The 13175-nt window shown below is 38.8% G+C and overlaps 1 protein-coding gene across 2 annotated transcripts in view; it reads left to right on the forward strand.

The window, feature by feature from the left end:
• The first annotated feature begins 887 nt into the window (after positions 1-887).
• mtss1lb (MTSS I-BAR domain containing 2b) overlaps positions 888-13175 on the forward strand; it is a 150485-nt gene continuing 138197 nt past the window's right edge. For both annotated transcript variants that reach the window (XM_034183501.1, XM_034183508.1), the window contains exon 1: positions 888-1268. In XM_034183501.1, the coding sequence (XP_034039392.1) occupies positions 1182-1268 (87 nt within the window). In that variant the 5' untranslated portion in view covers positions 888-1181. The remainder of the gene's footprint in view (positions 1269-13175) is intronic.

The raw sequence follows: 13175 nt of genomic DNA on the forward strand, positions 1-13175 counted from the left end.
ACACACCCCTGGGAAATTAATTTTTAATTTTCTTTATGAAATATTACAAAATTACATTGTAGGTTCTTTATATGTATTTAAAAGGAACAATTACATTTTAAATCTGTCAAATGAACGAATCCTATGTAACAATCGAAACTGAATAAAGCCACCATGTTATATGCTTTAATTTCAATGGTTGATTTAATGTAACTCCAAGTGATTTTCACGAACAGCCACCTGGCTGTAAAAGTGATGATTAAGCTGTATTTTATTAAAGGCTTCTGAAAACTACAGTTTCAGTGAAATCACCTTGTTGCTTTCACATTTCAGGATAATGCTTTCAGATTTATTTAATGTCAAAAAGAAACCAGTCTTTTATCATCTTTTACTTTTTATCCGAAATATCAAATATGTGCTGGAATGTAACTCCAAACTTTCCACCACAGCAATTTATTATTATTATTATTATTATTATTATTGTTATTGTTATTATTGTTATTATTATTGTTATTGTTAGATACTGAAAAACAACATAATTAAAAATGTACCATTTGTAAAGGGATCCAACAGTTCACAAGCACGCGCATTCCTGCACAGGCGCACACGCTCCTTCCCGCTGAAACTCTGTGACATTTACCCCCTAGTGATCCCCCCACCACACGCACACGCACATGAATGCATGTGCGTGCCTGTGTACACCCCCCCCCCCCCCCCCCCCCCCCCCCCACACACACACACACATACTTTTTTGGTCTCCCGTGCACGGATTGTGTTCCTGGTCTCCGCGCACCGCTGAGCCCACCGCGGCTGCACCAATCACAGCCCAGCCTCACCCTACGCGCACAATGCACGCGGAAAACGCGACGCGCACACGCTACGTGCATCTGCGTCGCGCTGGTTGCGCCAAGATGAGCGTGGCCGTCCCGGTGCCGTGCGCGTGAGAGAGAGAGAGAGAGAGAACACATCTCCTTTTGGATAAGACGCCACAGCGCAGCGTTTCTTTCTGCATCTTTTCTTTTTTTCTCCTCTTTCTCCACCTCCTGCTGCTCCTCTCGCTACATCCCTCAGCTGTCGGTCTCTCCGGTTTAACGGCAGACCAACCGGAGAGCCTGCTTTGGTGGAAATACATTTTTTGTCCTTTTTTCCTCGTGATCGGTGTTGCTGGCGCGCGGTCGGTGCGCGCGTCTGGATTCCGGTGAATGGTGGATTTGGCGAACATGGAGTCCGTGGAGAAGGAATGCGGGGCCCTCGGGGGTCTGTTCCAGGCGATTGTCAACGACATGAAGGTAAAGGAAAATTAAAAAATAAATGAATCACCCATCAACACGTGACCACTAAGGATAATAACGGAGCCGGTGAATCGAACGCGGTAAAAACCGCCCTGTTGTCTGTATGTCGACACATTCCACACTGATGCTTCAACCGGGTTGCCGGTGCGAAACCCGCTCTTCCTCGTTCTGCGTCTCCATCCTGATGATGCTGCGCACGTAAACGTCCATAGATCCATTTTCGGACACCTTCGGGCTGGGCGTCGACCCAAAACCACAAAAAACCGACTCTGCTTCACAGAATAACGTCACGGAAAGAAATGCAATTTAACAAAACAACAGGCCTCGACAGAACCGATCTGTCTGTCTGCTGCCCCTTAGAGAGCTCAAAAACATCTAATGATCACTGATCGATACCCGATAAATGATCACTGATCGATACCAGATAAATGATCACTGATCGATACCGATAAATGATCCCTGATCTATATCCGATAAATGATCACCATATCCAATAAATATCCATATCCGATAATTGATCACTGATCAGTACTTGACAAATAATCACTGTTCTATAGCTGAGAACTGATTACTGATATATTCCCAAAAAATGATCACTGATAATAGCAAATAATACATAATCTACACCTGATAGCAGATCTATAGTTGATACATGCTAATGGATCTATAGGTTTGTAAATGGTAAATGATCTATACAGCTGATAGCAGATCTATAGTTGATACATGCTAATGGATCTATAGTTTATAAATGGTAAATGATCTACAGCTGATATACGAGTATAATAACAGATGATAACAGATCTGTAGTTGATAAATGCTATCAGATCTGTAATTTGTAAAAGATAATGGCGCTGTAGCTGATAAATAACAGATCTATAGTTTGTAAATGATAATGGCTCTGTAGTTGATAAATGATAACAGATCTGTAGTTTATAAATTATAATTGATCTGTAGTTGCTAAATGATAACAGATCTATAGTTTGTAAATGATAATGGCTCTGTAGTTGAAAAATGATAACAGATCTGTAGTTTGTAAATGATAATGGCTCTGTAGTTGATAAATGATAACACATCTATAGTTGATAAATGATAACTGCTCTGTAGTTTGTAAGTGATAATGGCTCTGTATTTGATAAAGGATAACAGATCTGTACTTTGTAAATGATAATGGCTCTGTAGTCGATAAATGATAACACATCTATAGCTGATAAATGATAACAGATCTGTAGTTTGTAAATGATAACAGATCTATAGTTGATAAATGATAACAGATGATAACAGATCTGTAGTTGATAAATGATAACTGCTCTGTAGTTTGTAAATGATAATGACTCTGTAGTTGATAAATGATAACTGCTCTGTAGTTTGTAAATGATAATGACTCTGTAGTTGATAAATGATAACACATCTATAGTTGATAAATGATAACTGCTCTGTAGTTTGTAAATGATAATGACTCTGTAGTTGATAAATGATAACACATCTATAGTTGATAAATGATAACTGCTCTGTAGTTTGTAAGTGATAATGGCTCTGTATTTGATAAAGGATAACAGATCTGTACTTTGTAAATGATAATGGCTCTGTAGTCGATAAATGATAACACATCTATAGCTGATAAATGATAACAGATCTGTAGTTTGTAAATGATAACAGATCTATAGTTGATAAATGATAACAGATGATAACAGATCTGTAGTTGATAACTGATAACAGATCCGTTGTTTGTAAATGATAGCAGATCTGTAGTTGATAAACGATAACAGATCTATAGTTTGTAAATGATAATGGCTCTGTAGCTGATAAATGATAACAGATGATAACCGATCTGTAGTTGATAAATGATAACGGATCTGTAGTTGATAAATGATAACAGATCTGTGGGTGATAAATGATAATGATCTGTAGTTGATAAACGATAACAGATCTGTAGTTTGTAAATGATAATGGCTCTGTAGTTGATAAATGATAACACATCTATAGTTGATGAATGATAACTGCTCTGTAGTTTGTAAGTGATAATGGCTCTATTTGATAAAGAATAACAGATCTGTAGTTTGTAAATGATAATGGCTCTGTAGTCGATAAATGATAACACATCTATAGCTGATAAATGATAACAGATCTGTAGTTTGTAAATGATAACAGATCTGTAGTTGATAAATGATAACAGATCCGTCATTTGTAAATGATAGCAGATCTGTAGTTGATAAACGATAACAGATCTATAGTTTGTAAATGATAATGGCTCTGTAGCTGATAAATGATAACAGATCTGTAGCTGATAAATGATAACAGATGATAACAGATCTGTAGTTGATAAATGATAACGGATCTGTAGTTGATAAATGATAACAGATCTGTGGGTGATAAATGATCTGTAGTTGATAAACGATAACAGATCTATAGTTTGTAAATGATAATGGCTCTGTAGTTGATAAATGATAACAGATGATAGCAGATCTGTAGTTGATACATGCTAATGGATCTATAGTTTATAAATGGTAAATGATCTACAGCTGATATACGAGTATAATAACAGATGATAACAGATCTGTAGTTGATAAATGCTATCAGATCTGTAATTTGTAAAAGATAATGGCGCTGTAGCTGATAAATAACAGATCTATAGTTTGTAAATGATAATGGCTCTGTAGTTGATAAATGATAACAGATCTGTAGTTTATAAATTATAATTGATCTGTAGTTGCTAAATGATAACAGATCTATAGTTTGTAAATGATAATGGCTCTGTAGTTGAAAAATGATAACAGATCTGTAGTTTGTAAATGATAATGGCTCTGTAGTTGATAAATGATAACACATCTATAGTTGATAAATGATAACTGCTCTGTAGTTTGTAAATGATAATGACTCTGTAGTTGATAAATGATAACACATCTATAGTTGATAAATGATAACTGCTCTGTAGTTTGTAAGTGATAATGGCTCTGTATTTGATAAAGGATAACAGATCTGTACTTTGTAATGATAATGGCTCTGTAGTCGATAAATGATAACACATCTATAGCTGATAAATGATAACAGATCTGTAGTTTGTAAATGATAACAGATCTATAGTTGATAAATGATAACAGATGATAACAGATCTGTAGTTGATAACTGATAACAGATCCGTTGTTTGTAAATGATAGCAGATCTGTAGTTGATAAACGATAACAGATCTATAGTTTGTAAATGATAATGGCTCTGTAGCTGATAAATGATAACAGATGATAACCGATCTGTAGTTGATAAATGATAACGGATCTGTAGTTGATAAATGATAACAGATCTGTGGGTGATAAATGATAATGATCTGTAGTTGATAAACGATAACAGATCTGTAGTTTGTAAATGATAATGGCTCTGTAGTTGATAAATGATAACACATCTGTAGTTGATGAATGATAACTGCTCTGTAGTTTGTAAGTGATAATGGCTCTATTTGATAAAGAATAACAGATCTGTAGTTTGTAAATGATAATGGCTCTGTAGTCGATAAATGATAACACATCTATAGCTGATAAATGATAACAGATCTGTAGTTTGTAAATGATAACAGATCTGTAGTTTGTAAATGATAATGGCTCTGTAGCTGATAAATGATAACAGATCTGTAGCTGATAAATGATAACAGATGATAACAGATCTGTAGTTGATAAATGATAACGGATCTGTAGTTGATAAATGATAACAGATCTGTGGGTGATAAATGATCTGTAGTTGATAAACGATAACAGATCTATAGTTTGTAAATGATAATGGCTCTGTAGTTGATAAATGATAACAGATGATAGCAGATCTGTAGTTGATAAACGATAACAGATCTATAGTTTGTAAATGATAATGGCTCTGTAGCTGATAAATGATAACAGATGATAACTGATCTGTAGTTGATAAATGATAACATATGATAACAGATCTGTAGTTGATAAATGATAACGGATCTGTAGTTGATAAATGATAACAGATCTGTGGGTGATAAATGATAATGATCTGTAGTTGATAAACGATAACAGATCTGTAGTTTGTAAATGATAATGGCTCTGTAGTCGATAAATGATAACACATCTATAGCTGATAAATGATAACAGATCTGTAGTTTGTAAATGATAACAGATCTGTAGTTGATAAATGATAACAGATGATAACAGATCTGTAGTTGATAAAGGATAACAGATCCGTCATTTGTAAATGATAGCAGATCTGTAGTTGATAAACGATAACAGATCTATAGTTTGTAAATGATAATGGCTCTGTAGCTGATAAATGATAACAGATGATAACAGATCTGTAGTTGATAAATGATAACAGATCTGTGGGTGATAAATGATAATGATCTGTAGTTGATAAACGATAACAGATCTATAGTTTGTAAATTATGATGGCTCTGTAGCTGATAAATGATAACAGATGATAACAGATCTGTAGTTGATAAATGATAACGGATCTGTAGTTGATAAATTATAACAAATCTGTAGCTGATAAATGATAATGATTTGTAGTTGATAAATTATAACAGATCTGTAGTTGATAAATGATAACAGATATCAATCAATTCAATCAATTTTATTTATATAGCGCCAAATCACAACAAACAGTTGCCCCAAGGCGCTTTATATTGTAAGGCAAGGCCATACAATAATTACGTAAAAACCCCAACGGTCAAAACGACCCCCTGTGAGCAAGCACTTGGCGACAGTGGGAAGGAAAAACTCCCTTTTAACAGGAAGAAACCTCCAGCAGAACCAGGCTCAGGGAGGGGCAGTCTTCTGCTGGGACTGGTTGGGGCTGAGGGAGAGAACCAGGAAAAAGACATGCTGTGGAGGGGAGCAGAGATCAATCACTAATGATTAAATGCAGAGTGGTGCATACAGAGCAAAAAGAGAAAGAAACACTCAGTGCATCATGGGAACCTCCCAGCAGTCTAAGTCTATAGCAGCATAACTAAGGGATGGTCCAGGGTCACCTGATCCAGCCCTAACTATAAGCTTTAGCAAAAAGGAAAGTTTTAAGCCTAATCTTAAAAGTAGAGAGGGTGTCTGTCTCCCTGATCTGAATTGGGAGCTGGTTCCACAGGAGAGGAGCCTGAAAGCTGAAGGCTCTGCCTCCCATTCTACTCTTACAAACCCTAGGAACTACAAGTAAGCCTGCAGTCTGAGAGCGAAGCGCTCTATTGGGGTGATATGGTACTACGAGGTCCATAAGATAAGATGGGACCTGATTATTCAAAACCTTATAAGTAAGAAGAAGAATTTAAAATTCTATTCTAGAATTAACAGGAAGCCAATGAAGAGAGGCCAATATGGGTGAGATATGCTCTCTCCTTCTAGTCCCTGTCAGTACTCTAGCTGCAGCATTTTGAATTAACTGAAGGCTTTTCAGGGAACTTTTAGGACAACCTGATAATAATGAATTACAATATTCCAGCCTAGAGGAAATAAATGCATGAATTAGTTTTTCAGCATCACTCTGAGACAAGACCTTTCTAATTTTAGAGATATTGCGCAAATGCAAAAAAGAAGTCCTACATATTTGTTTAATATGCGCTTTGAATGACATATCCTGATCAAAAATGACTCCAAGATTTCTCACAGTATTACTAGAGGTCAGGGCCAAATCACAACAAACAGTTGCCCCAAGGCACTTTATATTGTAAGGCAAGGCCATACAATAATTATGTAAAACCCCAACGGTCAAAACGACCCCCTGTGAGCAAGCACTTGGCTACAGTGGGAAGGAAAAACTCCCTTTTAACAGGAAGAAACCTCCAGCAGAACCAGGCTCTATAACTCTATAGCTGATAAATGATAACAGTTCTGTAGTTGATAAATGATAACAGATATGTAGTTGATAAATGATAACAGATATGTAGTTGATAAATGATAACTGATCTATTGCTGATAAATGATAACAGATATGTAGTTGATAAATGATAACAGATCTATTGCTGATAAATGATAACAGATATGTAGTTGATAAATGATAACAGATCTATTGCTGATAAATGATAACAGATATGTAGTTGATAAATGATAACAGATCTATTGCTGATAAATGATAACAGATATGTAGTTGATAAATGATAACAGATCTATTGCTGATAAATGATAACAGATATGTAGTTTATAAATGATAACAGATCTATTGCTGATGAATCATAATGGATATATAGCAAATAATAACAGATTTGTTGCTGACAAATGATCTATAGCTAATAAATGATAATTGATCTGTAATTGATAATTGATCTATAGCTGATAACAGATCTATAGCTCGTAACTGATCTATTGCTGGTAACTGATGATGAATCTATAGCTGATAAACGATGACAGGTCTATGAACGATATGTCGAAGTCAACCTGGATCGATGGTCAACATGACTTTGACATGTATGATGTCATAAAGAGTGCAGCATCATTGATTTCCTGTCAGAAAGGCGTGGGAAAGCAAAGCGGACACTGGGGTCTCTGATTTGGATGTTGGTGCACTCAGAGGGTCGACGCCTGTTGTAGACGTTACTGCATGCCTTTATCTGCTGAAAGGTGAGAGTCAACAAGCCAGCGGATGACCAGTCACAAGCTCCTCTCTGAAGTACACAGCGTGCACGTTGCATCGGCTGTCATTTGAGCTACCTGTACCATGAAACAGGATTAAATTCTGCACGATTAAAGTATCAGCTGTTTGAACAAATTACGTTGTCCTCAGAAATGTGCTGTATGTCTGTAGTGTCACATCTGATGTTTGTCATGTACAGGACCAAATCATTCCAAGTCATTCGGACAGGACTCAACGCTCCTCCAGAGAGTCCTGGGACTGAAGACATCCAGCACCCTAATGTAAACCCGGCATGAGTGTAATTGTGAATTTCTGCCCCACGTACTTGTTGTTTTGACACCCACACACTTTGTAACGGTGTCGTATTAACATGACGGCGCCTTTCAGCCAATGTAGCAGAAAATGGAGCAGGAGGAGTAAATGAACACACATGGTCTTATTCATTCATTCATTCATTCATTCATTTATTCATTTTCTGCTGCTTATCTTGGTCTGGGCAGAAGACTAAGTTGCTCATCCCACATTTCCTCATCCTCGGCCAAGTTCTCTCACTCTTCCTGGGAAATTCTGAGGTGTTCCCAAGCCACCTGGGAAATAATCTCTCCAGGATGTCCTGAGCCTTCCCTGGGGCCTCCTCCCAGTCGGACGTCTTGAAGACCCCCCTAAGGAGACGACTGGGGGATATCTTCACCGGATCCCCAAACCACCTCAGCTGGATCCTTTCAATGCAAAGATCTGGATTCAGTCCAAGTCTTGTCCAGATATTCAAGCCTCTCACCCCGTCGCAGACTGGAAACCAAGATACCCGATGGAGGAACCTCATTTCTGGAACCTCTATCCGCGATCATGTTCTTTGGTCATTACCCAAAGTTCATGACCACAGGTGAGGACAGGAGAATAAATCCACTGGGACATAGAGAGTCTCGCCATCCAGAGTCTATAAAACATCAGATGCACCGCCAGTCTGTCTTTCGGTCTAGCCATCTCTCTTGTTCATTCGAGGGTTAAATCACATTGCTCAGCACTGGTAGAGTAAATTTGTCTGGGGTAGTCGAGAGCCTGAATGATGATTTTTCTTTGTTATTAATCCACCGTCTTCCCGTTGGAATCCTTGGCATGTTTTCCAGTCCTGACAGTATTACGGAGGACAAAACCTGTTCAGCGGCCCTCAGGGAACTGAACCAGCAGTCATTGGCATTGAAGGCCAAGTGAAGGTCTTGGTTCCTGATGTTTGGGCCACTCTGGCATCTGTTCTAAAGTTTGCCTGTCTGCAGAACACCAACATCAGCAGACCCGCCCACTTCAGAAAGCACTTTTATTTCCTCTTTTCGCCGTCCTCGTTTCCTCTTTTCCACCTATAAATTCACAATGTCTTCAATCCCACAGTCCTGAAGGTGCTGTTTGTGTTTCTTGTGGGTTTGGTTTCTTGGTTCTGACATGGCAGGATATGAACTGAGGCTTGTTGCTGTACCTGAGGGGTTAAAGGTCACAGAATTGCCGACATTGAGAGTAATTTCCAGATTTTAGCCTGAAAGCTTAGAATATATTTATGGGGTCAAAGTTCAAGATAAAGGCCAAAGGTCATGGTCAGAAACATATGAAACGAGCAATTTGCTGTGAGGGCCAGAAGCGTGGGCCGGCATTATTGCTGATGGCTGTTCTGTTTTGTCAGCGCGTTGGTGTTTGAGGAGCTGAGGGCACGTTCTCATCGTCTGTGATGACACCTCTGGAGGCCACGCCTCCACTTAAGTGAATTAAAACCACACAGGTCACAGAGGGTTAATGTGATGACACGCTGAGGTTGTGCCCAGTCAGCTGGCTGCATGGAGGTGATTTTGTCTTCAGCATCTCTGACGTCTTTCACGTTAATGCTGATGTTCATCAAAGATGTGCTGTTCTACTTTGTACACTGTTTGCATGGACAAGATGTTGGTTTGGGTCACGGAGTCCAGCAACATAGGTGTCATCTTTGCAGAATCAATGGGTGTCCTCACTCCAGTACTTGAGAACTTGAGGAATCTGTATCTGGATGTGCAGTTTCCCCAAATCAACACAAAGATCCAGACATTGACTGATGTTCTGGACCGGGTCTGGTTCCTCTGGGATTTTGAGTTCGAGAGAAAGGTGGGAACATCTTATAGAGTCATCAGGCCACTAGACAGAGGTCTTTAGTAATGCTTATACATTTACAGAATAATGAAAGTCCAAGTCTTCAGGCTCCTTCAGGGAGCTTCCTGTCTCAGAGTATGACTGTGAGACTTGGATGCTCATCAGTGACCGAAGGTAACACTAAGATGTCTTTAGTACCAGGTCTGTTTGGAGGATCCTTTGGTACTCCTGGAATGACTTCGTGATGAGGAGGATCACTGACATTGTGAAGGAACTTCAGGTTCAACATTTTGTCCATGTGGTGTGTTTCTCTGGTCATTATTCAGCACAGACACTGTTCCTTCAGTACGGCCTGACGTGATCCAGGTGCCTCCGCTGGAGATGTCCAAGGACACATCCGCATTTCAGTTGGGTGCAGCAGATAGATGGTTACTTTGGAGAGGTGGGGCTGTGCCGGATATCTGCCCGGGTGGTTGCCATCCAGAAGTTATGGTGGTTCTGGTTGTGTGGTGAATGTGACACCAGCGCATGCTTCAGAGTCCTCCTCCTGGTGGGTTGTTTCTCTCTACAGCGGCCATAACACTCAGTCCTATGAAAACACCTTTTGCATGTGAGTGGATATGTGCAGGCAGAGTGTAGGTGCATCGTGAACCTGCTTATTTAAGCGCATCTCATCTCTTTGTACAGCACCGGACTTTAGACCAGGGACTGGTTGTTCTCAGGGTCAAACGTTTTGGATGATGGATGATATCATCGCTTCAGCTCTGTGCTCGACCACTCCTCTTTTTTAGACCAACCTGCTAACTGGAGTGCAAGTAGTCTTGTGATTTAGAGTTTGCAGGCAATGCATTTCAAAATAACTGTGTCAGGTGGAAAGTAGCCGCGACACTTTTGCAGTGGGTGTAAGATACGATTCATCTGTGGGAATCTGCTGCATATGAGATCAAACGGTTCAGCTGTCAAACCAGAAGATGTGGACATAAACCAGCACAGACGCCGTTCCTTTAGTACGGCGTGACAATAATTTGCTGTGTCTCTGAGCAGTGCTGCAGGACTGAAGATGCTCTGTGGAGTGTGTGTGTGTGTGTGTGTGTGTGGTCCGGGGACTTCCCACGACTGCTTTTGGTTTAAAGCAGAGAACTTAAAGATGACCCACAGTTTTCTCTCTGCACCGTCCTGCAGCTCTCATTCCTTCACACTCACTGGCCACTTTATTAGGTACACCTTGCTAGTACTGGGTTGGGTCCAATTTTGCCTTCAGTTCTGCCTTAATTCTTGGTGTCAAAGATTCAACAAGGTGTTGGAAACGTTCCTCAGAGATGCTGGTCCATATTGACATGATGGCATCACGCCCATTCAACCAGTCTCCCCTGATGTCTAAGGCATTTTCTTCCACACAGCTGCTGCTCACTGGATATCTTCTCTTTTTTGGACCATTCTCTGTAAACCCTAGAGATGGTTGTGGGTGAAAATCCCAGTAGATCAGCAGTTTCTGAAATACTCAGACCAGCCCATCGAGCACCAACAACCATGTCACGTTCAAAGTCACTTAAATCCTTTTTCTTCCCCATTCTGATGCTCGATTTGAACTTCAGTAAGTCGTCTTCACCACATCTAGATGCCTAAATGCGTTGAGTTGCTGCCGTGTGATTGGCTGAGTTGTTATTTGTTTGAACAAGCAATTGAACAGGTGTACCTAATAAAGTGGCCAGTGAGTGAATGATTCAATTTTTTTTTTTTTTCTGAAAACCTCCGGGTAAATCATCATTGAAGATTGCTTTACGGTAAAATTTGTAAATTTTTTTGTGTTGCACATTTGTGCGTCAGTAAAATCACTTTTTATCTTCTGTCCTCAAATATGACAAATGTTAAAAAATATCTTCTGTGCATCATAAGATCTGACAAAGTGCTGTTATTGACTATGAATTTGTATGCTGGCGGCACCTGACACCAGATGAACGTTTTTCCGAGGAGCTTTTGGAAGCATCACATAATGGGAGTGTGCAGTCACCACGTGCACATGCACGAGCTGCACTGATGATCAAATAGGACGAGTAGTGCTGCAGATAAGAGAATATTTACAGAGGAATCCTTCAAATGGTAATGCAAGCACCACATTTGACACAAATACTCCTTAGACATAACTCTTTTGAAAAAGCAGAGTCTCCACTTGAATTTTCAATAGGTGGCCAGGTAGAGGTCAGTGAAGACTGAAATTGAAAAATGCTCCAATCATCAATCAATCAATCAATCAACTTTTTTCTTGTATAGCGCCAAATCACAACAAACAGTTGCCCCAAGGCATGTTGCCCCAAGGCATGTTAAAAGGTATACCACATTATTTGTCTGATCATAAAGATGTCAGAAAGGTATAGTTTGTATGATCTATGATTGAATGTTATGGAGTTATGGGGCAAAAACATTAAGACTTTTTGAGGAGCAATACACTGACTGGATTAATCATTTCCGAGAGAAAAAAAACAGGCTTCAAAATAAAAGCAATAAGGTTTGAGTTCAGTCATAAAGGTCCGGTGACAAAAAGTCACAAATCATCGGGTAAAGGTGGACGAATGATCCTGCAACTTTCCCATCACAAAAAAAAAGAGCTGAAACAACTAATTGAGTTAATCGATTAAAATAGATTATTAAAATAGTTGTCAACTAATTTAGTCATCGATTAGTTGCTAAATAACTTAGTTTAGTTTCTTCCATATAATCAACCGAGCTTTGCTTTGAATCTTGAACCAATGAAGGAGTGCTTCGAGTTGCTGCTTCAATTTCTTTTATTTCACTTTATCTTAATTTCCCCCACTAAAACCCTAAAGAGCATAGGTCTGTGAGGAATATTAACCTTTTTATGTTAAACTGACCTGTTATGGTCTTCTGAAACAGTTGATAGATGTATTATATGCTAATGCAGATGCTAACGCATTAGCATGTCTATGGCGTTTTCAATGTTAAAGTTAGCATTAAGCTGCTGGCATTTCAGCATGGTTGTGCATTTGTTTTCTGTAAAATAATTAATGGCTCAGTCTTTGTTGTTGTAAAAGAGTCAAATGTATTACAAATTATAATTTATTTATTTATTTTTTATATATTAATAATAATAGCAGCAATAATAATAGTAATAATAACTCATAATGCTACAATACAATTTTAGAGAAAGAGACATGAGTCACGTGTGTCGTTGTGAAATGACCACATAGTTTACAAGTTATACAGAGAATGTTGGAC

The sequence above is a fragment of the Thalassophryne amazonica genome, chromosome 2 (assembly GCF_902500255.1).
Source record: "Thalassophryne amazonica chromosome 2, fThaAma1.1, whole genome shotgun sequence".
Classification (NCBI taxonomy): Eukaryota; Metazoa; Chordata; class Actinopteri; order Batrachoidiformes; family Batrachoididae; genus Thalassophryne; species Thalassophryne amazonica.